Source organism: Callionymus lyra, chromosome 1, assembly GCF_982586985.1.
Source record: "Callionymus lyra chromosome 1, fCalLyr1.hap1.1, whole genome shotgun sequence".
Classification (NCBI taxonomy): domain Eukaryota; kingdom Metazoa; phylum Chordata; class Actinopteri; order Syngnathiformes; family Callionymidae; genus Callionymus; species Callionymus lyra.
Genome location: NC_141818.1, coordinates 1,360,637 through 1,383,560, shown reverse-complemented (window position 1 = coordinate 1,383,560; position 22,924 = coordinate 1,360,637). Strand labels below are relative to the sequence as shown.

The window sequence follows — 22,924 nt, the reverse complement described above, 5'->3', positions numbered from 1 at the left end:
CTCGAGGATCTTTAAAGGAGATAAAATATATATAAAGTGCAAACAAACGACAGTTTCAGCTCATTTTAAAAGTATTACTTCATTGAAATAGTATGATAAGTACTTTGATTCTTACTCTTGACGGCCCCTCACTATATAATGTGGCCCTGATAAGACCTCATGTTGTATATTGACAGTGTGTAGTTTCATCTTGTAAAGTGTGCTGTATAATGACAGTTGTGTAGTTGAACTTGTTATGATTGTGTATCTTGTAAACAAAGTAGAATAAAACATTAGGAACCTTTGCAACAATGTTGGGAAGAACAAAAGTGTGACACAGTATCTTCCAGACTCAGGTGGATCACCTGCACCATCAGGAGCGTCTGAGGAAGCTGTGGAGCTGCATTCCATCCATAACTGATGAAGGTTTGATCCTTGATGTGTCATTAGTACTGTTTTAAAAAACATACTTTAGTATTATTTCATTTATCACATGTGACGTTGAAAATAGTTTGATTATAGTTGAAAATAGTTTGATTATAGTTGAAAATAGTTTGATTATAGTTGAAAATTGTTTGATTATAGTTGAAAATTGTTGGATTATAGTTGAAAATTGTTTGATTATAGTTGAAAATTGTTTTATTATAGTTGAAAATTGTTTGATTATAGTTGAAAATTGTTTGATTATAGTTGAAAATTGTTTGATTATAGTTGAAAATAGTTTGATTATAGTTGAAAATTGTTTGATTATAGTTGAAAATAGTTTGATTATAGTTAAAATTGTTGGATTATAGTTGAAAATTGTTTGATTATAGTTGAAAATTGTTTGATTATAGTTGAAAATTGTTTGATTATAGTTGAAAATAGTTTGATTATAGTTGAAAATTGTTTGATTATAGTTGAAAATAGTTTGATTATAGTTAAAATTGTTGGATTATAGTTGAAAATTGTTTGATTATAGTTGAAAATTGTTTGATTATAGTTGAAAATTGTTTGATTATAGTTAAAATAGTTTGATTATAGTTGAAATTGTTGGATTATAGTTAAAATAGTTTGATTATAGTTGAAATTGTTGGATTATAGTTAAAATAGTTTGATTATAGTTGAAATTGTTGGATTATAATTAAAATTGTTTGATTATAGTTTAAAATAGTTTGATTATAGTTGAAATTGTTGGATTATAGTTAAAATAGTTTGATTATAGTTAAACATTGTTTGATTATAGTTGAAAATAGTTTGATTATAGTTGAAATTGTTGGATTATAGTTAAAATAGTTTGATTATAGTTAAAAATTGTTTGATTATAGTTGAAAATGGTTTGATTATAGTTGAAATTGTTGGATTATAGTTGAAAATTGTTTGATTATAGTTGAAAATTGTTTGATTATAGTTAAAATTGTTTGATTATAGTTGAAAATTGTTTGATTATAGTTAAAATTGTTTGATTATAGTTGAAAATTGTTTGATTATAGTTGAAAATTGTTTGATTATAGTTGAAAATTGTTTGATTATAGTTGAAAATTGTTGGATTATAGTTGAAAATGATGTGATTGATACAGTGGTTTGAAAAAGTTTGGTCACTTCTGTACATTTTCATGATGTTTCTTTTATAAATCATTGGTTGTTTGGATAAAAAGTTAAATTTATCTTATAGAGACAAACACAGTAAATATTTGAAAGTAAAATAAAGTTTATATGATTTACAGAAAGTGTGCGAGTTTAAACAAAATTAGGCATGTGCATAAATTTAGGCAGCCTTATATCTTATTCGGGGCGTCATAGGTAGAGTGGTTGCCTGCAGTCCAAGAGGTTGCAGGTTGCATAGCTGGTGCCATGTGTTGCAGTCTACTCCCACCAGTGTGTGAGGACATGGAAGACCACAGGCACAGTTCTAGTTAAGGCCCTGAGTGGCAGACCGAGGAACATCTCAGATAAACAGAGGATGGTGAGAACAGTCAACCCACAGACCTGCAACATCAACTTGATGGTGTCACATCGTTCAACTGTTCACTTCACACAAGGAGATGCTTTATGGAAGAGTCATGCGGAAAAAGCCTTTTCTCTGCACACGCCACAAACGGGGTCTCTTGAGGTTTGCTGAAGCACATTTGGACGAGCAAGCTTCATTTTGGAATAATGTGCTGTGGACTGATGACACTAAAATAGAGTTATTTGGTCATAACCAGGGCGTTATGCATGGCGGAAAAAAAAAACAGCATTCCAAGAAAAGAACTTGCTGCCTACAGTAACATGTGGTGAAGGTTCCATCATGTGAGGCCAGTGCAGGGAGTCTTGTTCAAGTTGAGCATCAGGAATCAGTAACAAAGTTGAAGTTGCTCCGGGGCTGATCTTTCAACAAGATGATCTAAACACTCAACACCTACTAAAGTTCCTGCAGAGGAACAAGTAGAACGTTCTAGAATGATCTCAGTCCTCAGACCTGAATATTATTGAACATTTAAGGTGTGATTTAAAGCGTCCATGAAACCATCAGACCTCACTGACCTGGAGAGGATCTGGAAAGAAGGTCCAGAATACCTTCACCAGAATCCAGACCCTAATAGGAAGCTATAGGAAGCGTTTAGAGTTATTTCTGAAGAAGATGCACAAAATATTGACTCACTTTTCTTTTGTGATCTAAATTTATGCAAATAATTTAGTTTAAATAATTATTTCTGTAAATCATATCAACTTTATCTCACTTTCAAATATCATGTTTGTTTCTATAAGATAAATTTAACTGTTTTATCCAAACAACCAATGATTTAGAAAGAAAATCATGAAAATGTACAGAAGTGACCAAACTTTTTCATAAAACTGTATGTAAAGAATAAAAAAAGTGTTTGTAAAATGGTATAAAAACACACAAAAAAACTGAAATCGATGTAAAAAAAAACAAGCTGAGATCGAAATAAATCAATAAAAAACCTTTGATACTAAAAGAAAGAGATTTATTATGATTGACAGTCGAACTGATGTCAGACTCAGTGATTGACACATGAAGGACATGAAAGAACATTTCTGGTGAAAATACTATTTTCTGAGCAGGTTCACAAAAGTCACAGAAACTAATCTGATCTCAAACGTCCAATCAGTGCTCTCCATTCATGACGAGCGTTCTCAGCCCGGAGTGACGGAGAGAGAGAGTCGCGGATGAAAGGAAGGAGGCGGAGGACGAGAGAGTAAACAGGTCAGTCCGGTCTACAGGTGCATGTCGACGACACACCTGGTCGGGGAGGGGCTGAGTATGAGAGGCTTCTTGTGTCGCTGACGTTTGAGAAGGATCACCAGGAGAGACGGAGGCCACGGTTGACCACCACGAGGACGCCGCCGGAGAGACGACACACACTTTCACTCAGACCCGGGTTTGACCCCCAACGAAGACCGCCAGGATGTTTAAGAAAAAGACGTCCAAGGACAGTACGCTCAAGACGTCGAGCAAGACCAGCAAGTGAGTTTAGAAAAGATTTCATTGAAGGATCTCAGAAGTGCTGTTACACAAGTGTGTTGTTGTGTCAACCAGGAGGTTTGTGTTGTCAACACCAGAAGATGTTAGAACGCGACACTCGTGTTTTTAAACTGTTTGTAAGACAAGGATTGAAGCTGCACCAGGGGTTTTAACCAGTGTTGGTTCAACTAGTGGTTTAAAGGACCACTGGTTTAAGGGACCATGGGTTTAAGGGACCACGGGTTTAAGGGACCACTTGTTTAAGGGACCACTGGTTTAAGGGACCACTGGTTTAAGGGACCATTGGTTTAAAGGACCACTGGTTTAAGGGATCACTGGTTTAAGGGACCATTGGTTTAAAGGACCACTGGTTTAAGGGACCACTGGTTTATGGGACCACTGGTTTAAGGGACCACTGTATGTCAGTGACGTGTTCAGAGGGTTGTTAAGATAGTTAAGGCTAGCATTAATGATGACATAAACCCAGAGACTCCGGGTCAGTAAGTGACTCTCAGCCGGGTCAGTGAGAAGAATGTTCAAGAAGAAAGATCTTTGAATCCATCCTGGTTCTGGTCCAGTCTCTCTTGAAGACACACGACCAACAGGTCGAAAGTCTCGTCGGGAAATTAAGTTGAAAAGAATAAAAGTTGTGTCACTTATAGATGTCACTTTCCAGTTGTGTTGAGTTATGCAATATGAAGGGTGTGTGTGTGAGGCAGCGGGTGTGTGTATCAGTGATTGTATTTTGTGTGCGTGTGTGGGTGTGTGTGAGGCAGCAGGTGTGTGTATCAGTGATTGTATTTTGTGGGTGTGTGTGTGTGTGTGTGAGGCAGCAGGTGTGTGTATCAGTGATTGTATTTTGTGTGTGTGTGTGGGTGTGTGTGAGGCAGCAGGTGTGTGTATCAGTGATTGTATTGTGTGTGTGTGTGTGTGTGTGTGTGTGTGTGTGTGTGTGTGTGTGTGTGTGTGTGTGTGTGTGTGTGTGTGTGTGTGTGTGTGTGTGTGTGTGTGTGTGTGTGTGTGTGTGTGTGTGTGTGTGAGGCAGCAGGTTTGTGTATCAACGATTGTATTTTTCACACATTAAATGTCGAACCTTCGTCTTTAATTCACTATTTTAATGTTTATTTTAAGTATTAAATGTAATTTTTTCAGACAATTTCTTTGAAATATTTTCAAAAATAATGAATTGATTCTAAAACATTATTTTTAATGTTTTTTATTCCAACGATTAATGCATTAAATTAAGTTTATTTAAATTCATATCCTTTTAAATCCAACATAAACGTTGGTCAAATACTCAGCGATACACAAACGTGTGTGATTGGCTGAGAGTGTGTGAGAGTGAGATGTGTCACAGGCAGGTGAGTGAGTGATGTACCTGCCTCACCTGTTCGTTGTACCTGCCGCTCCTGCTGAGTGAGCAGCAACAGGGAAGCCATTGTCACGGAACCAGATCAGAATCCAAACATTCCACCTGAGATGTGAGCGTAGATAGTTGACGCGCAGGTATGTAGTGTCTCCTCCGGCGGGTTTGCTCCGGGTACTCCGGTCCAGACGCTCATGAGGTGTTCAGGGTGTCCCCCGCCTCTCGCCCCGAGCAGCTGGGACAGACACACACGTGACGCTTTCAATGATTGATAGATAGATAGATTTTTCTCTTTTTAATCCTTGTTACGACTGAACATGTTTCTTCTCAAAGCCACTAACTGGTTAATAAATAAAGTTCACAAACACATTTACTGAGAACAAGATGAAACAAACATTATGTTATTATCATAATTATCAATTGATATTCAAATCGACTGCAGTTTAAAGTTATTTACTGTGATGTTTGTCCGAAGCCGTGCAGATGATTGACAGACACAGGAAAATACAGGACGATGTGTTTCAGGAACAACTGAACCTCAAACTTCTAGATCTTTATCTTCAGGAATGTTCACAGATCGTAGATGCAAAGGTCGTTCAAAAACATTCACACCTTTGACACTTTAACTGGAATATAAAGTTGAATTAACAAATTGATTTGTTTGATTTATTATTAGGAAAAAGTCCATTTAATTCACGCAGATTATATGATTATTATTACGTATAATAAGCAGGGAAGTCATTTGAGGTTTTGGAGGAAAGAAAACGGTCACGACCTCTGACCTCAGACTCCTGATCCGTGACCTCCTCAGGTGTTTCCGTCAGTCGCTGTGGAATGTTTGTCATTCAGAGAACGTGTCGGGCGTGGCACTGATGAACGGATGCTTCAGGCTCGTCCAACGTCAACCTCCAGAGTCTTGACACTCGTCTGGTGTCTTCAAACCTAAATATGTCCAAGTTATGACAATTTTAAGCTTTAAGTTCCTTTTTAACGTTTAAATCTGCTTTGATTTTTACTGTGTTTGTTATTTTACTCTAGATTTTATCTGTAACTAGTCGTTGTTTGTTTTATCGTATGTTTGCCTGAAACAGGTCTTTCTTGACAATGAGACTCACTGTGTAAATACAGAGTAAATCAAATAATAAAAAAATATAAAAATCCTCGGGGATCAGACCAGCAGTCTATTTTTATATTTATATAGTTTTAAGATTAAAATAAACTATTTCAGAAGTTTTTAACTGTGTGGCTCGGTTAGGGACCACTGGTTTAAGGGACCACTGGTTTAAGGGACCACTGGTTTAAGGGACCACTGGTTTAAGGGACCACGGGTTTAAGGGACCACTGGTTTAGGGGACCACGGGTTTAAAGGACCACTGGTTTAAGGGACCACGGGTTTAAGGGACCACTGGTTTATTGGACCACTGGTTTAAGGGACCACTGGTTTAAAGTACCACTGGTTTAAGGGATCACCGGTTTAAAGGACCACTGGTTTAAGGGACCACTGGTTTAAAGTACCACTGGTTTAAGGGATCACTGGTTTAAAGGACCACTGGTTTAAGGGACCACTGGTTTAAAGTACCACTGGTTTAAGGGACCACTGGTTTAAAGGACCACTGGTTTAAAGAACCACTGGTTTAAGGGATCACTGGATTAAAGGACCACTGGTTTAAGGGTCAACTACCTGTATAAAAACAGATGAAATCCAATAAACAAATCTAAAAACATGGTTTCTCCTCCTCAGGGAACAGACCAGCAGTCTGGTCAACCTGATCGCCAAGATGCAAAGTGACGCCGACACGGTGGAGAAGAACATCTTGCGGTCGGAGGAGCTGATGGCTGTGGTGAGAGAACGTTAGACGTCAGACATGAGATCTGATCCTAACACTAAACCTTCTGGACGTGTCCTTCAAGGACGCCGAGAACGAGAAGAACGAGAAACCTTTCCTGCATCAGACGGAGATCTCCGACAGGCTGGGCGAGGCCGAGGGTCTGCTGAAGGCCCTGTTCCTGGAGGTGGACAAGGCCAAGAAACTCAAGCATCCGCAGGCCAAAGAGATCGAGAACGAGTGCGTGTTCTTCTTCTTCAGAAGTGACGTTGAATAACAACCGGTGATAATGGTGGACTCTTGGTTTCAGTGTCAGTCACCTGCACGAGCGCTGGCTCAAAGACTGCACCATCTACAGGGACATCTACGAGCAGATCGACGACGTGTCTCTGATGCCCATGATCGAGTGGGGCCCGGTTTTGAAGAACAAGCAAGTATGTGTCACGACGTTCCCTCTGTTGTATTGAAAAATGATCTGTCGGAACAGTAACATATGGAGTTTCTTTAAAGGATAACTCAGTCATAGTATAAATAACTAAACAAATACAGTAGTGTGAAAAAATATATACTTTGTATAAATATTTTCTTACATCCCTAGTTTGTACCATTTTCACCCAGAGATGTATTTATCATGACGTCTCTGAATAGTTGCTGCTCAAGAGAACAAATAATCGGTTCAGTTTGTGAATCTGTTTCTATCTTTCTCTGGAAACATAAACTCTGATCAATCATTACCATCAAATATATATAAATATCTTGAGGGGGATCGAACTGTTTGTTTCCTGTTAGTACTGTGTAACCTTCAGATCCAAACAGGAACAAATAAAAGGACGATGACGTTTGACAAAATCTATTAAAAGAAAAAAAACAACGTTAAGAGCATGAACAATATGTATGTATGTATATCTATATTTATTTAATTTTTTCTGCTGCATCGGCAAGAAATTAGTATTTTGTTGCAAAACCAAATAGTCCAATATTGAGGTTTTTTAACTAATTTCCACTAGTTTACAAGATTAAAAAAATACTTGACTAGAACTGTGTCTTAGACTCATATGCTAATGATTTAATTGTTTTGTTTTTCAGAGAAAGTTTGCACTTTTTTTCAAAACACCATCCAAACAGTAATAATCAATACAACACAAAATCTATTTTTAAAAGATTAAAAAATATATATTTCAGAAGTTTTTTTCCTGCGTGGCTCTTTTAGGGACCACTGGTTTAAGGGACCACTGGTTTAAAGGACCACTGGTTTAAGGGACCACTGGTTTAAAGGACCACTGGTTTAAGGGACCACTGGTTTAAAGGAACACTGGTTTAAAGGACCACTGGTTTAAAGGACCACTGGTTCAAAGGACCACTGGTTTAAAGGACCACTGGTTTAAGGGACCATTGGTTTAAGGGACCATTGGTTTAAAGGACCACTGGTTTAAGGGACCACTGGTTTAAAGGACCACTGGTTTAAGGGACCATTGGTTTAAGGGACCATTGGTTTAAAGGACCACTGGTTTAAGGGACCACTGGTTTAAAGGACCACTGGTTTAAGGGACCATTGGTTTAAGGGACCATTGGTTTAAAGGACCACTGGTTTAAAGGACCACTGGTTTAAAGGACCACTGGTTTAAAGGACCACTGGTTTAAGGGACCATTGGTTTAAGGGACCATTGGTTTAAAGGACCACTGGTTTAAGGGACCACTGGTTTAAAGGACCACTGGTTTAAAGGACCACTGGTTTAAGGTACCACTGGTTTAAAGGACCACTGGTTCAAAGGACCACTGGTTTAAAGGACCACTGGTTTAAAGGACCACTGGTTTAAGGGACCACTGGTTTAAGGGACCATTGGCTTAAAGGACCACTGGTTTAAAGGACCACTGGTTCAAAGGACCACTGGTTTAAAGGACCACTGGTTTAAAGGACCACTGGTTTAAGGTACCACTGGTTTAAAGGACCACTGGTTCAAAGGACCACTGGTTTAAAGGACCACTGGTTTAAAGGACCACTGGTTTAAGGGACCATTGGCTTAAAGGACCACTGGTTTAAGGGACCACTGGTTTAAAGGACCACTGGTTTAAAGGACCACTGGTTTAAGGGACCACTGGTTTAAAGGACCACTGGTTTAAGGGACCACTGGTTTAACCACTGTATGTCAGTGACGTGTTCAGAGGGTTGTTAAGATAGTTAAAGCTAGCATTAATGATGACATAAAGTCATTAACTAACCCTTCATCTGCACCCCTAACAGGGTGCAGTGACTTCAGAGGAGTTTGGTCCCGGTCTAGCCGACCTGGAGAAGCAGATCGCGGCTCATAACATCCTGCACAAGGAGATCGAGGGTTACAACTCTCAGCTGTGCCTGAGCTCGGCCGGCAGTAAGGTGAGGACACACACACACACACACACACACACACACACACACGTCAACACACACACCAGCACTTCTTTCACACACTTGACATTTTTATGAGAGGTGGCAAGAAACCTGGAACAGAACCAGACTCAGTGTGGAAGCTCTGCTGTGATAGGCTGAGAGACAGGAGTAGAGAAAAAGGAAACACAGATGAGAGAGAATAGTGGAGAGCAGGAGTAAGAGAGAAGGAGAAGATCAGTCATCATTAAGATGCAGAAGATCAGGAGGTGCTGAGAGGAAAGTGTTAACATGATGCAGGAAAGAGTTTGATGTGTAAAAACTCAACAATCTGTAACTTCATGTTCTTCGTCCTCCAGGAGAAATACACGGCTTTTAAGAAGGACTACAACAAACTGCTGGTGAGTTGATGTTTTAAGGAAACATTTCAGAATGTGTTGTTGTCACTGATGTTACAACAGAGACTTTTATATCTATATATAGATATATATCTATATATATATACTGTATATATATATGAACATTTAAATGTTGAATAGATTTATTTTAATTCAAATGTTGTTATATTTTTAAAAAATAATTGATTTCCATCACTTCTAAATTTAAAGGTTGAATTTTTCTGTTTTAAATAATTAAATAAAAAATTGAAAGTGAATGTTTTGTTGATTTTTTTTAAAATTCCAATAATTCAAAAAGTATTTACTTTAATTCGTAGTCTTTTAATTCAATATAGAATGTTGGTCCGATAGTGTCTCGACTTCTGTCAATCATTCTTTTCATTGAAGTATTACAAATAAAAACGAATTAAACCTTTAAAAATAACAATAATTACTTTCATTTATGCAAAAAAAAACACTTAAATAACAAATTTCAATAATAAAACACTAGAAATGTTCAATTAATTCATAGTTAAAATGTGTTTAAATGTCAAGATTTATACATGAATAACAATCTTCCGACCTTCTTGATGTTATACAGCGTAAACACATGTAAATATAGAGACTGATGCATTGATTAATGTGTTGATGAACAACAGCGACATCTTATCTTAAAAGATGGTCCTGACTTGATGTTGTCGTCCTCGTCTTCAGGACAACTCCAAGTGGCGCCGCCACTACCTGACCAGCCTGTACGAGTACATGCACGGCTGCGACAAGGAGCTGAAGTTCCTGGAGGACGAGCAGAACAAGATCAAGCGGCAGGACTGGAGCGACCGGATGGTCGACCCCTCCGACGTCCGCCGGCAGTACGAGGTGCGTGACCTCTCGTGACCTCTCGTGACCTCTCGTGAGGGCCGCTGAGGTCGGAGAATAATCCCTCGGGTTTTTCAAACAGAACTTCAAGAACAACAGCCTCCTGTCCCACGAGGGCGAGGTCAACAAACTGCAGGACGAGGGAGACAGACTGGTGGAGCTGAAGCATCCGGCCAGTGCCACCATCCAGGTAGAGTCTCACACCAGTCTGTAGACGTGTCACACCTGTCTGTAGACGTCCTCACACCTGTCTGTAGACGTGTCACACCTGTCTGTAGACGTCCTCACACCAGTCTGTAGACGTGTCACACCTGTCTGTAGACGTCCTCACACCTGTCTGTAGACGTGTCACACCTGTCTGTAGACGTCCTCACACCAGTCTGTAGACGTGTCACACCTGTCTGTAGACGTCCTCACACCTGTCTGTAGACGTCCTCACACCTGTCTGTAGACGTGTCACACCTGTCTGTAGACGTCCTCACACCAGTCTGTAGACGTGTCACACCTGTCTGTAGACGTCCTCACACCAGTCTGTAGACGTGTCACACCTGTCTGTAGACGTCCTCACACCTGTCTGTAGACGTCCTCACACCTGTCTGTAGACGTGTCACACCTGTCTGTAGACGTCCTCACACCTGTCTGTAGACGTGTCACACCTGTCTGTAGACGTCCTCACACCAGTCTGTAGACGTGTCACACCTGTCTGTAGACGTCCTCACACCAGTCTGTAGACGTGTCACACCTGTCTGTAGATGTCCTCACACCTGTCTGTAGACGTCCTCACACCTGTCTGTAGACGTGTCACACCTGTCTGTAGACGTCCTCACACCTAACTGTAGACGTGTCTGTAGACGTCCTCACACCTGTCTGTAGACGTCCTCACACCAGTCTGTAGACGTGTCACACCTGTCTGTAGATGTCCTCACACCAGTCTGTAGACGTGTCACACCTGTCTGTAGACGTCCTCACACCTGTCTGTAGACGTCTTCACACCTGTCTGTAGACGTCTTCACACCTGTCTGTAGACGTCCTCACACCTGTCTGTAGACGTCTTCACACCTGTCTGTAGACGTCCTCACACCTGTCTGTAGACGTCCTCACACCTGTCTGTAGACGTCCTCACACCTGTCTGTAGATGTCTTCACACCTGTCTGTAGACGTCCTCACACCTGTCTGTAGACGTCCTCACACCTGTCTGTAGACGTCCTCACGCCTGTCTGTAGACGTCCTCACACCTGTCTGTAGACGTCCTCACACCTGTCTGTAGACGTCCTCACACCTGTCTGTAGACGTCCTCACACCTGTCTGTAGACGTCCTCACACCTGTCTGTAGACGTCCTCACACCTGTCTGTAGACGTCCTCACACCTGTCTGTAGACGTCTTCACACCTGTCTGTAGACGTCCTCACACCTGTCTGTAGACGTCCTCACACCTGTCTGTAGACGTCCTCACACCTGTCTGTAGACGTCCTCACACCTGTCTGTAGACGTCTTCACACCTGTCTGTAGACGTCCTCACACCTGTCTGTAGACGTCTTCACACCTGTCTGTAGACGTCTTCACACCTGTCTGTAGACGTCCTCACACCTGTCTGTAGACGTCCTCACACCTGTCTGTAGACGTGTCACACCTGTCTGTAGACGTCCTCACACCAGTCTGTAGACGTGTCACACCTGTCTGTAGACGTCCTCACACCAGTCTGTAGACGTGTCACACCTGTCTGTAGATGTCCTCACACCTGTCTGTAGACGTCCTCACACCTGTCTGTAGACGTGTCACACCTTTCTGTAGACGTCCTCACACCTAACTGTAGACGTGTCTGTAGACGTCCTCACACCTGTCTGTAGACGTCCTCACACCAGTCTGTAGACGTGTCACACCTGTCTGTAGATGTCCTCACACCAGTCTGTAGACGTGTCACACCTGTCTGTAGACGTCCTCACACCTGTCTGTAGACGTCTTCACACCTGTCTGTAGACGTCTTCACACCTGTCTGTAGACGTCCTCACACCTGTCTGTAGACGTCTTCACACCTGTCTGTAGACGTCCTCACACCTGTCTGTAGACGTCCTCACACCTGTCTGTAGACGTCCTCACACCTGTCTGTAGATGTCTTCACACCTGTCTGTAGACGTCCTCACACCTGTCTGTAGACGTCCTCACACCTGTCTGTAGACGTCCTCACGCCTGTCTGTAGACGTCCTCACACCTGTCTGTAGACGTCCTCACACCTGTCTGTAGACGTCCTCACACCTGTCTGTAGACGTCCTCACACCTGTCTGTAGACGTCCTCACACCTGTCTGTAGACGTCCTCACACCTGTCTGTAGACGTCCTCACACCTGTCTGTAGACGTCTTCACACCTGTCTGTAGACGTCCTCACACCTGTCTGTAGACGTCCTCACACCTGTCTGTAGACGTCCTCACACCTGTCTGTAGACGTCCTCACACCTGTCTGTAGACGTCTTCACACCTGTCTGTAGACCATCTCACACCTGTCTGTAGACGTCCTCACACCTGTCTGTAGACCATCTCACACCTGTCTGTAGGCGTCTTCACACCTGTCTGTAGACGTTCTCACACCTGTCTGTAGACGTCCTCACACCTGTCTGTAGACGTCCTCACACCTGTCTGTAGACGTCCTCACACCTGTCTGTAGACGTGTCACACCTGTCTGTAGACGTCTTCACACCTGTCTGTAGACGTCCTCACACCTGTCTGTAGACCTGCTTCTTCTCTCACTGACAAACTCCATGTTTCAGGCTCAGAGGGACAACGTCAGGTCCGAGTGGCAGAAGTTCCTGAACCTGTGCATCTGTCAAGAGACTCACCTGGACAACGTGGAAGAGTTCAAAAAAGTAATTTGATTGATTTGATTGACAAGCCGTCCATCGTCTCCAATGTTCACGTCTCGCTTCAGTACCAGCTGGACTCGGAGCTGCTGTCGGACAACCTGACCAAACTCAACGCCAGCGTGGACCCCAAGGCCGTGAGCCAACGGACCAACTCGGAGAACCTCATGCAGCTGAACGTGAGTCTGGAACGCCAAGAATCCAACACGCCTCTCACCCTGACTAGCTGGGACACGCCTGATGTTTCCACACGATTATGTTCCACCATCAACTGTGTCTCTGACCCTCAGCTGGAGGACAAGTCGGTGCTGGAGGCCGAGAAGCAACTGGCCGACCTGAGGAAGCGAAGCACCAGCATCGCGCCCCTGAAGCTGCGCCGCGCCACCGTCAACCGACCAATCACAGTGGAGTCTCTGTGCGACTGGGACACCAACAAGGTACCATTGTATTTGTGTGTCTTCGTCCGTACGAACGAGTGAAGGTTTCACACGTGTCCGTCCGTTCGTGAAGGACTCGCTGGCCAGAGGAGAGAAGCTGACCTTGAAGTCCAACTCTGACACCGAGAACTGGGACGTCGTCGCAGCCAATGGAGTCACAAAGACCTTCCCTGGAGTCTGTTTCCAGATTCCACCTCCAGACCCGGATTCCATCGACCAGGTGGACCGGTGAGTAACGTTCTTCAGTCACGTTCCTCAGTCAGGTTCCTCAGTCAGGTTCTTCAGTCACGTTTTTCAGTCAGGTTCTTCAGTCAGGTTCTTCAGTCAGGTTCTTCAGTCACGTTCCTCAGTCAGGTTCCTCAGTCGCGTTCTTCAGTCAGGTTCTTCAGTCACGTTCTTCAGTCAGGTTCTTCAGTCACGTTCTTCAGTCAGGTTCCTCAGTCGCGTTCTTCAGTCAGGTTCTTCAGTCAGGTTCTTCAGTCACGTTTTTCAGTCAGGTTCTTCAGTCAGGTTCTTCAGTCACGTTCCTCAGTCAGGTTCTTCAGTCAGGTTCTTCAGTCAGGTTCTTCAGTCACGTTCTTTAGTCAGGTTCTTCAGTCAGGTTCTTCAGTCACGTTCCTCAGTCAGGTTCCTCAGTCGCGTTCTTCAGTCAGGTTCTTCAGTCACGTTCTTCAGTCAGGTTCTTCAGTCAGGTTCTTCAGTCAGGTTCCTCAGTCGCGTTCTTCAGTCAGGTTCTTCAGTCAGGTTCTTCAGTCACGTTTTTCAGTCAGGTTCTTCAGTCAGGTTCTTCAGTCACGTTCCTCAGTCAGGTTCTTCAGTCAGGTTCTTCAGTCAGGTTCTTCAGTCAGGTTCTTCAGTCACGTTCTTTAGTCAGGTTCTTCAGTCACGTTCCTCAGTCAGGTTCTTCAGTCAGGTTCTTCAGTCAGGTTCTTCAGTCACGTTCTTTAGTCAGGTTCTTCAGTCACGTTCCTCAGTCAGGTTCTTCAGTCACGTTCCTCAGTCAGGTTCTTCAGTCAGGTTCTTCAGTCACGTTCCTCAGTCAGGTTCTTCAGTCACGTTCCTCAGTCAGGTTCCTCAGTCAGGTTCCTCAGTCGCGTTCTTCAGTCAGGTTCTTCAGTCAGGTTCTTCAGTCACGTTCCTCAGTCGCGTTCTTCAGTCAGGTTCGTCAGTCAGGTTCTTCAGTCGCGTTCTTCAGTCAGGTTCGTCAGTCAGGTTCTTCAGTCACGTTCTTCAGTCATGTTCTTCAGTCACGTTCCTCAGCCACGTTCTTCACGTAGAACCCTGGGTTTATAGCGGCTCAATGACGGCGTCTTCTCTGCAGGTTGGGCAGCGAACTGGCCGACGTGAAGAAGAGACGAGCGACTCTGGAGGCTTCGCTGAAGAACCACAAGTCAGACACTCTTCGCAGCCAGAGATCAGGTGGGTTTTCAACTCGCAACCAACACCAGAGACTCACGGAGACACAAGGACTCCTTTGACTCATGAATCATTCCATGACTCTAATCTTCAAACAGCTGTTTTGATTGACACACGTCTGATCCAATCAAACCTCTCAGTGCTCCACTCAGTGGGCGGAGCTTCTGTCAAAGAACACGTTCCATTGGTTGATGTTGTAACTCGTGGTCCAATCAGCTGCAGCTTCACTGACGTGTGAGTCGAGTCACTTACGTTGTGTCTGATGGTTTCAGTTCCGGTCTCTGCTGCTCCACTGGATCCGAAGCTGACGGCTCTGTCTCAGGAGCTGAACAACATGGACAAGGGTCTGAGCGGCGCCGAAGACGACCTTCTGGGTCTCATACGAGCTCCTCTCAGCCGCTCAGACCCCTCAGGGGATCTCGCCAAGAGGCTGAGGGAGCAGGAGGTGGGACTAGAGTCATGTTCTCATGTTGACGTGGAACCAAACATCTAACCTGACCTAACCAAACATCTAACCTGACCTAACCAAACATCTAACCTGACCTAACCAAACATCTAACCTGACCTAACCAAACATCTAACCTGACCTAACCAAACATCTAACCTGACCTAACCAAACATCTAACCTGACCTAACCAAACATCTAACCTGACCTAACCAAACATCTAACCTGACCTAACCAAACATCTAACCTGACCTAACCAAACATCTAACCTGACCTAACCAAACATCTAACCTGACCTAACCAAACATCTAACCTAACCAAACATCTAACCTAACCAAACATCTAACCTGACCTAACCAAACATCTAACCTGACCTAACCAAACATCTAACCTGACCTAACCAAACATCTAACCTGACCTAACCAAACATCTAACCTGACCTAACCAAACATCTAACCTAACCAAACATCTAACCTGACCTAACCAAACATCTAACCTGACCTAACCAAACATCTAACCTAACCAAACATCTAACCTGACCTAACCAAACATCTAACCTGACCTAACATCTGCTGGGTTCCAGCAAGCGTCCAGAGCTCTGAGGGACCTGGAGCAGCAGAGGCTCGCAGCTGAGTCCAGCCTGAGGTCACTTCCTGCCAGCAGCTCCTCCTCTCTGCCGCTGCAGCTCAGCAACACCAGCAACAAGGCCGACAGACTGGCGACCCTGAGTGACCTCTACAAGAAGAAGTGAGGAAACATCTAATGGATCGTCTGTGAAGAAACTGTTTCTATATGTGATGATGTCACCAGAAGATTATTAATGTTTAATATTTCAAATGATATTTGTTTAGGATCAACTTTAGGATGTCATTGAATTATTATTTTATTATTATATTATAATATATTAATATCATATTATTATATTATTATCATATTATTATATTATATTATTATTGTATTATTATATCATTATATTATTATATTATTATACTATATTATTATCATATTATTATATTATTATTGTATTATTGTATTATTATATCATTATATTATTATACTATATTATTATCATATTATTATATTATATTATTATTGTATTATTATATCATTATATCATTATATTATTATATTATTATTGTATTATACTATATTATTATCATATTATTATATTATATTATTATATTATTATTGTATTATTATATCATTATATTATTATATTATTATTGTATTATTATATCATTATATCATTATATTATTATACTATATTATTATCATATTATTATATTATATTATTATTGTATCATTATATCATTATATTATTATATTATTATACTATATTATTATCATACTATTATATTATATTATTATATTATTATATTATTATTGTATTATTATATCATTATATCATTATATTATTATATTATTATACTATATTATTATCATATTATTATATTATATTATTATTGTATTATTATATCATTATATCATTATATCATTATATCATTATATTATTATATTATTATACTATATTATTATCATATTATTATCATATTATTATACTATATTATTATCATATCATATTATTATATTATATTATTATACTATATTATTATCATATTATTATATTATATTATTATATTATTATTGTATTATTATATCATTATATCATTATATCATTATATCATTAATTATTATATTATTATACTATATTATTATCATATTATTATATTACATTATTAATACATTATTATATTATATTCATATATTTTTATATTATTCACTTTATCAATCATTTCCTATTTAAAAGGTTCAATTATTATAATTTTTTTAATTAACAAAAAATGATGAATGATATTGTTTTACACATAGTTTTATTACTACTTATTACAATAATAACATGTTCTGCTGACAGAGCCAACGCTTCGCTCAACCTGGAGGCTCAGATCCACAAGGTGGACGGTCTGGTCTCCGGGTTCGAGGAGCAGCTCAGCCACGACGGTCCGATCCTGGACACGCCCAGCGCTCTGCAGGCGTCTGCGGACGACATACGGGTGAACGAGCACACCTGCTCTGGTCCACCTGAAGATGATGCTCACCTTCATTATTGATCCTCCAGAGTCAGAGTCGCTCTGTGGCGGCGGCTCAGGGAGACATGAGCAAACTGAGTCAAGACCTGGAGACCAGTGAGCAGCTGAGCAGCAGCATCCAGCAGAGCCACCAGGAGTTCTGTCCTGACATCCAGCGCCAGAGGACGCAAGTCAAGTCTCTGCAGAACCGATACGAGAACGTGTCCAACCAGCTGAAGGAGAGGTGAGTGAAGAACTTTAGGAGTCGACCCTGGATGTTCTTTCTACACTTCTACTGTTTTCTACTGTAATCAAACAATTTTAAGATATAATCAAACAATTATCAACTATAATCCAACAATTTTCAACTATAATCAAACAATTTTCAACTATAATCCAACAATTTTTAACTATAATCAAACAATTTTCAACTATAATCATACAATTTTCAACTATAATCAAACAATTTTCAACTATAATCCAACAATTTTTAACTATAATCAAACAATTATCAACTATAATCAAACAATTTTCAACTATAATCCAACAATTTTCAACTATAATCAAACAATTTTCAACTATAATCCAACAATTTTCAACTATAATCCAACAATTTTCAACTATAATCAAACAATTTTCAACTATAATCCAACAATTTTCAACTATAATCCAACAATTTTCAACTATAATCCAACAATTTAATTGATTAATGTTCTTTCCACACAAACAGAGAATACATCCTTCAAGAAGCCGGAGCCAAGAACCAGGAGTTCCAGCTCACGTCCAGGTCCCTCAACAGTTTCCTGGACAACCTGCCCAAGACTCAGATCGGTCCTCACGACAGTCCGTCTCAGATCGAGGCGAAGCAAGTCTCTCAGGAGGTGCTGGAGATGTTCGACGCCGACACGAGGACAGAAGAATAACGTTGTCCATGTTCTCAGAGAGCGATGGACGACCTGAAGAGGAAGGAGGACGACATGCACCGAGTCGCTGACCTGTCCCAGGACCTGCAGAGTCTGCTGAGCGTACGTGTTGAGATGAAGAACATCTGAGATGAAGTTTGACTTTTGTTCTTCACGTCTGCAGCAATATGACTCCAACGTGGAGAAGTTCAACAGCACCGTCGAGGATAATGGAGTCACTTCACCCAAGAAGCTTTACTCGTCCACACTGTCTGACGCTGTTCAGAAGCAGGTTTGTTGTTTCTTATCTTTTAGTTAGATCTCATATAGAACTGTAATCAATTTATATAAGTCATCAACAATATATCTAGATGTTCGTGTGTCATGAAGGTTTATTTCATCTCCATTAACGTGTTCATTGTTTGCTTCGCAGGAAAAGGACCTCGTGAGTCGTTACGCCGAGACTTCTGCTGAAAACGCTCAACGTCAGAAACAGATGAGTCTGGCCAAGAACCTTCTGCTACAAGTAGGAGACTCACCACGACACGAACTCACTGTTTACAGTAATAACCTGGACTTGTTCCTCCTGCAGGGTGAAGAGAAGGTCCACATGGTGGAGCAGCAGCAGGTGCAGCAGCAGCAGAACGCTCAGAGAACATCCCTGGAGCTCAACGGCCTCATGAAGGATCTGGACGAGGAGAAGGAGAGGACGGTTCACGCCGAGAACGACCTGAGGACCTTCAGGGAACGGATGATGTCGCTGAAGAACCGCAGAGGCGTGGAGCGCATCGAGGAGAAGGAGGTGCTGCAGTACTACCGTGACCCCAAACTGGAGAGCGACCTCCTGGAGTTCACCAGCAAGTTGCACGAGGAGTCGCTGAAGCACAGCACCATCCGGACGGAGGTGGAGGTCGTCAAGAACAAGGTGGTGTCCCTGGAGGACAACATCAAGAACACCGCTCCAAAGCTGGCGACGAGGGAAGTCACCGAGTTTGAGAAGGACCCGCAGCTGGACGTGGAGGCGGCGAAGCTCAGGGACGAGATCGCTCGCATGAGAGACGAGGTCCGAGTCAGAGACTCCGAGCACGTTCAGATGAAGACCGAGGTCCACATCCTGCAGCAGAAGAAGCCCACCATCAAGGAGAGGATCGTGAAGAAGGAGGTTCTGAAGGTGGAGCAGGACCCGGAGATGCTGAAGGCCGTCCGCTCCTTCGAGCTGGAGATATCCGACGAGAGCAACAAGTGCAAGACGGTCAACGACCAGATCTTCCAGAGGAGAAGTGAAATCAACGCCCTGGAGAGGCTGATCCCGGCCATCAAGCCCAAGGTCATCACCAAGGAGGTCAAGAAGGTGGAGCAGGACCCCGAGCTCATCAACGAGTCCAAGCAACTGAGGGTGAATCTGGAGCACGAGAGAACGGACAACAGCTCCTTGACTCAAGAACTCCTGGAGCTCCAGAGTCGCTACCGAACGGTCGGAGACATCAGACCCAAAGTGGAGGTGAAAGAAATCGTGAACGAGATCTACAGGATCGATCCCAACACGGAGGTGGAGATCATGCGTCTGCGCAAGGACATCCAGGACACCAACGGCCAGCGCTCGGATCTGGAGAGGAACCTGACGAAGTGCACGTCGGAGTTGAACATCCTTCGCGCTCAGAAGCCCAAGATAGAAGTCAAGGAGGTCCTTCAGGAGGTGGTGAAGGAAGAGAGGAGCCCGGAGAACGAGAGGGAGATCCAGAGGCTCAACGACCAGTTTTACCGTCTCAACGGTTCCTACAGCTCCCTCAGCGAGCAGGTGAGGGTCCTGCGGAGCGACCGGGACCAGTGGAAGGCGGAGAAGTCCAAGATCGAGACCAAGCTGGTCAACAGGGAGGTCATCAAGTACCAGCCGGATCCTCTGGTGGAGAAAGAAGCCGAGCGTCTGAGGAGAGTCGTGCGCGAGGAGGCGCAGCTGAGGCGCAGCATCGAGGAGATGGTGTTCGACCTGCAGAACAAGTACATCCTCCTGGAGAGACAGAAGCCCGAGGAGAAGGTAGTGGTGCAGGAGGTGGTGCGGCTGCAGAAGGACCCGCGGCAGATCATCGACCACGAGCGGCTCAGCAGGAGCCTGGACGAGGAGGTCATGACCCGACGTCAGATCGAGCTGGAGCTGCAGCAGCTGAGGACCAAGATCGAGGACAAGCTGAGGATCATCAGGGACAGCGACGAGCATCACAAGCTGGTCCAGGCTCAGTCGGAGCTCAAGGAGATCCGGATGCGCATCCTCAACCTGGAGAACGCTCCGCCGGCCGTTGAGGAGAGCATCGTGGTGGAGGAGGTGCTGAAGGTCGAGAGGGACCCCAAGCTGGAGAGAAAGACCATCGGCCTCCGCTCGGAGTTCGACAAGGAGACCAACGACATCCTGCGTTTCCAGAGAGAGATACGTACCATCACCTCCCGGCTGGAGATCCTGCAGAGAGAGAAGTCCCACGAGCGCACGGTGTATAAGGAGATCGTGCGCGTGGAGAAGGACCAGGCCGTGGAGTCGGCCCGGGACCGGCTGAGGGAAGAGGTGTCCCAGCAGAGGTTCGCCCGACAAGACCAGGAGGACGAGATAAGACGCATCAAGGACAAAACGAATCTAATGCACAGCTCCTCGTCCACGGCGTCCAGGGAAGAGACGTCCCTCACGTCCAACAGAGAAGCTCTGTTGAGAGAGAAGGAAAACCTGACCCGCGAACTCAGGACCCTGGAGACCAAGAGACAGGACATCAACATCTCCTTTCAGCAGCAGAGCAGGCTCATCAGCGAGAGGTCCCAGAACAGTCGGCAGAAGAGCCTGAAGATGGGGTCTGACGTGCAGCGCCTGGAGACGGAGATCCTGGATGAGAAGGACAGGATCTACCAGAGGGACGCAACCATCCGAGACCTTCAGTCCAACTTGCAGAAAGAAGAGCAAGCAGAGACCAGAACCAAGGAGACCAACGTGTCCACCAAGATCACGATCCTGGATCCGGTGACTGGCAAAGACATGTCTCCGTACGACGCCTACCTGCAGGGCCTGATCGACCGCAAGCAGTACATCCACCTGCAGGAGCTGGAGTGCGACTGGGAGGAGATCTCCACCATGGGCCCCGACGGCGAGACCTCCGTCCTGCAGGACCGCAAGAGCGGCAAACAGTTCTCCATCAAGGAGGCGCTGAAGGCGGGCCGGGTCAGAGAGAGCGATCTGCAGAACTACAAATCCGGCAAAATGCCTATCTCGGAGTTCGCTCTGTTGGTGGCGGGCGAGAAGAACAAGGCGCCCGAGTACAACTCCATCACGTCCAAGTCCTCCACGCCGGTCAGGTCCGCCCCCCCGCCCAGCTCATTGGCCTCGCAGATCCAGCCCGTGGCCGGAGTCATCGACACCAACACCGACACCTGCTACACCATCCGCAGCGCCACCATGCGTAAACTCATCGACACCACCACCGCCCAGCGGCTGCTGGAGGCCCAGGCTGCCACCGGGGGCATCGTGGACATCAGCACCGGCGAGCGCTGCCCGGTCAACAAGGCCGCGACCCGAGGACTCATCGAGGACAGTCAGCTCCAGCGTCTGCTCAACGCCCAGAAGGCCTTCTCCGGAGTGGAGGACCCCATGACCAGGGAGTGTCTGTCGGTGGGCGAGGCGGTGCAGAAGGGCTGGATGCCCAAGGAGACCGCCACCCGCTACATGGAGGCCCAGCACCTGACGGGGGGGCTGGTCAACCCCAAGACCGGGGCCCGGGTCAGCATCCTGGACGCCATCGGCTCCAAGATGATCGACAACACCATGATGCGGGAGCTGCAGTCGGAGAGGACCTACACCAAAGACATCGTGGACCCGCTCACCAAGGAGAAGATCAACTACAAGCAGGCCCTGGACCGGTGCAAGAAGGACCCGGGCTCGGGTCTGCCCATGCTGCCCGCCTCCTCCAAAGACTCCGGCCTGAACTCCAGCTACTCCAGCAGATACGCTCGCTTCTGAGTTTACGCCCCGGCGACGGGATCTTTTGTTTACGACATTTATACTGACGTGGGTTTTATTTAACAATGAAGGGACGACTCGGTGCATTAACTGTTGATTCTTATACTCTCGGGTTTCACTCTTGTCATGAAGAACTAAATAAACTAAATTATAACTCAGTGAAACGGCTTCGTTTGCTTCTTCTTCTGTGGAACCTTCAGCAGCTCGGAGGTCCTTGAGACTCAGGCAGGAAATGAGTTATAAAAGTAAAGTGTGTCCAGTAAATAAAACGTTAACTTTCTTTCAATCCAATAACTTTCAAACACCATGAATCATCTGTTTTGATTGACACGCGTCTGACCAAATCAAATCTCAGAGTTCTCCACTCAGTGGGCGGAGCTTACGACAAAGAAAGCGTCCCATTGGTTGACGTTGTAACTTGTTGATCCAATCAACTGGCAGTCAGTGAAGGTGATTAAAGATCGGGGAAATGTGAGTTCTTCTACTGGAGCGGCTCAAAATTCTGGCTGCAGAGTTTTGTGTGAACTGTGAGTGTGTAGCGTGTGTAGAGTGTGTAGAGTGTAGAGTGTGTAGAGTCA

At 44.0% G+C, this 22,924-nt stretch overlaps 1 protein-coding gene across 2 annotated transcripts; it reads left to right on the top strand.

The window, feature by feature from the left end:
• The first annotated feature begins 341 nt into the window (after nt 1–341).
• Nucleotides 342–22,504, top strand: evpla (envoplakin a). Of its 2 annotated transcripts, XM_087787292.1 has the most exons (24): nt 342–405; nt 3,075–3,169; nt 3,271–3,430; nt 6,535–6,634; nt 6,705–6,859; nt 6,930–7,053; nt 8,862–8,993; nt 9,344–9,385; nt 10,076–10,237; nt 10,320–10,427; nt 13,000–13,095; nt 13,158–13,268; nt 13,380–13,526; nt 13,600–13,754; nt 14,848–14,945; nt 15,215–15,387; nt 15,971–16,134; nt 17,300–17,438; nt 17,504–17,697; nt 18,184–18,334; nt 18,395–18,478; nt 18,540–18,647; nt 18,789–18,881; nt 18,948–22,504. In XM_087787292.1, the coding sequence occupies exons 3-24, from the start codon at nt 3,372–3,374 to the stop codon at nt 22,344–22,346; spliced, it is 5,994 nt and encodes a 1,997-aa protein (XP_087643418.1). In that variant the 5' UTR covers nt 342–405; nt 3,075–3,169; nt 3,271–3,371; the 3' UTR covers nt 22,347–22,504. The 2 variants fall into 2 exon arrangements, with proteins under 2 accessions (XP_087643418.1, XP_087643409.1); XM_087787283.1 differs by lacking the exons at nt 342–405; nt 3,075–3,169 and having other exon boundaries at nt 3,229–3,430.
• Nucleotides 22,505–22,924: the final 420 nt, after the last annotated feature.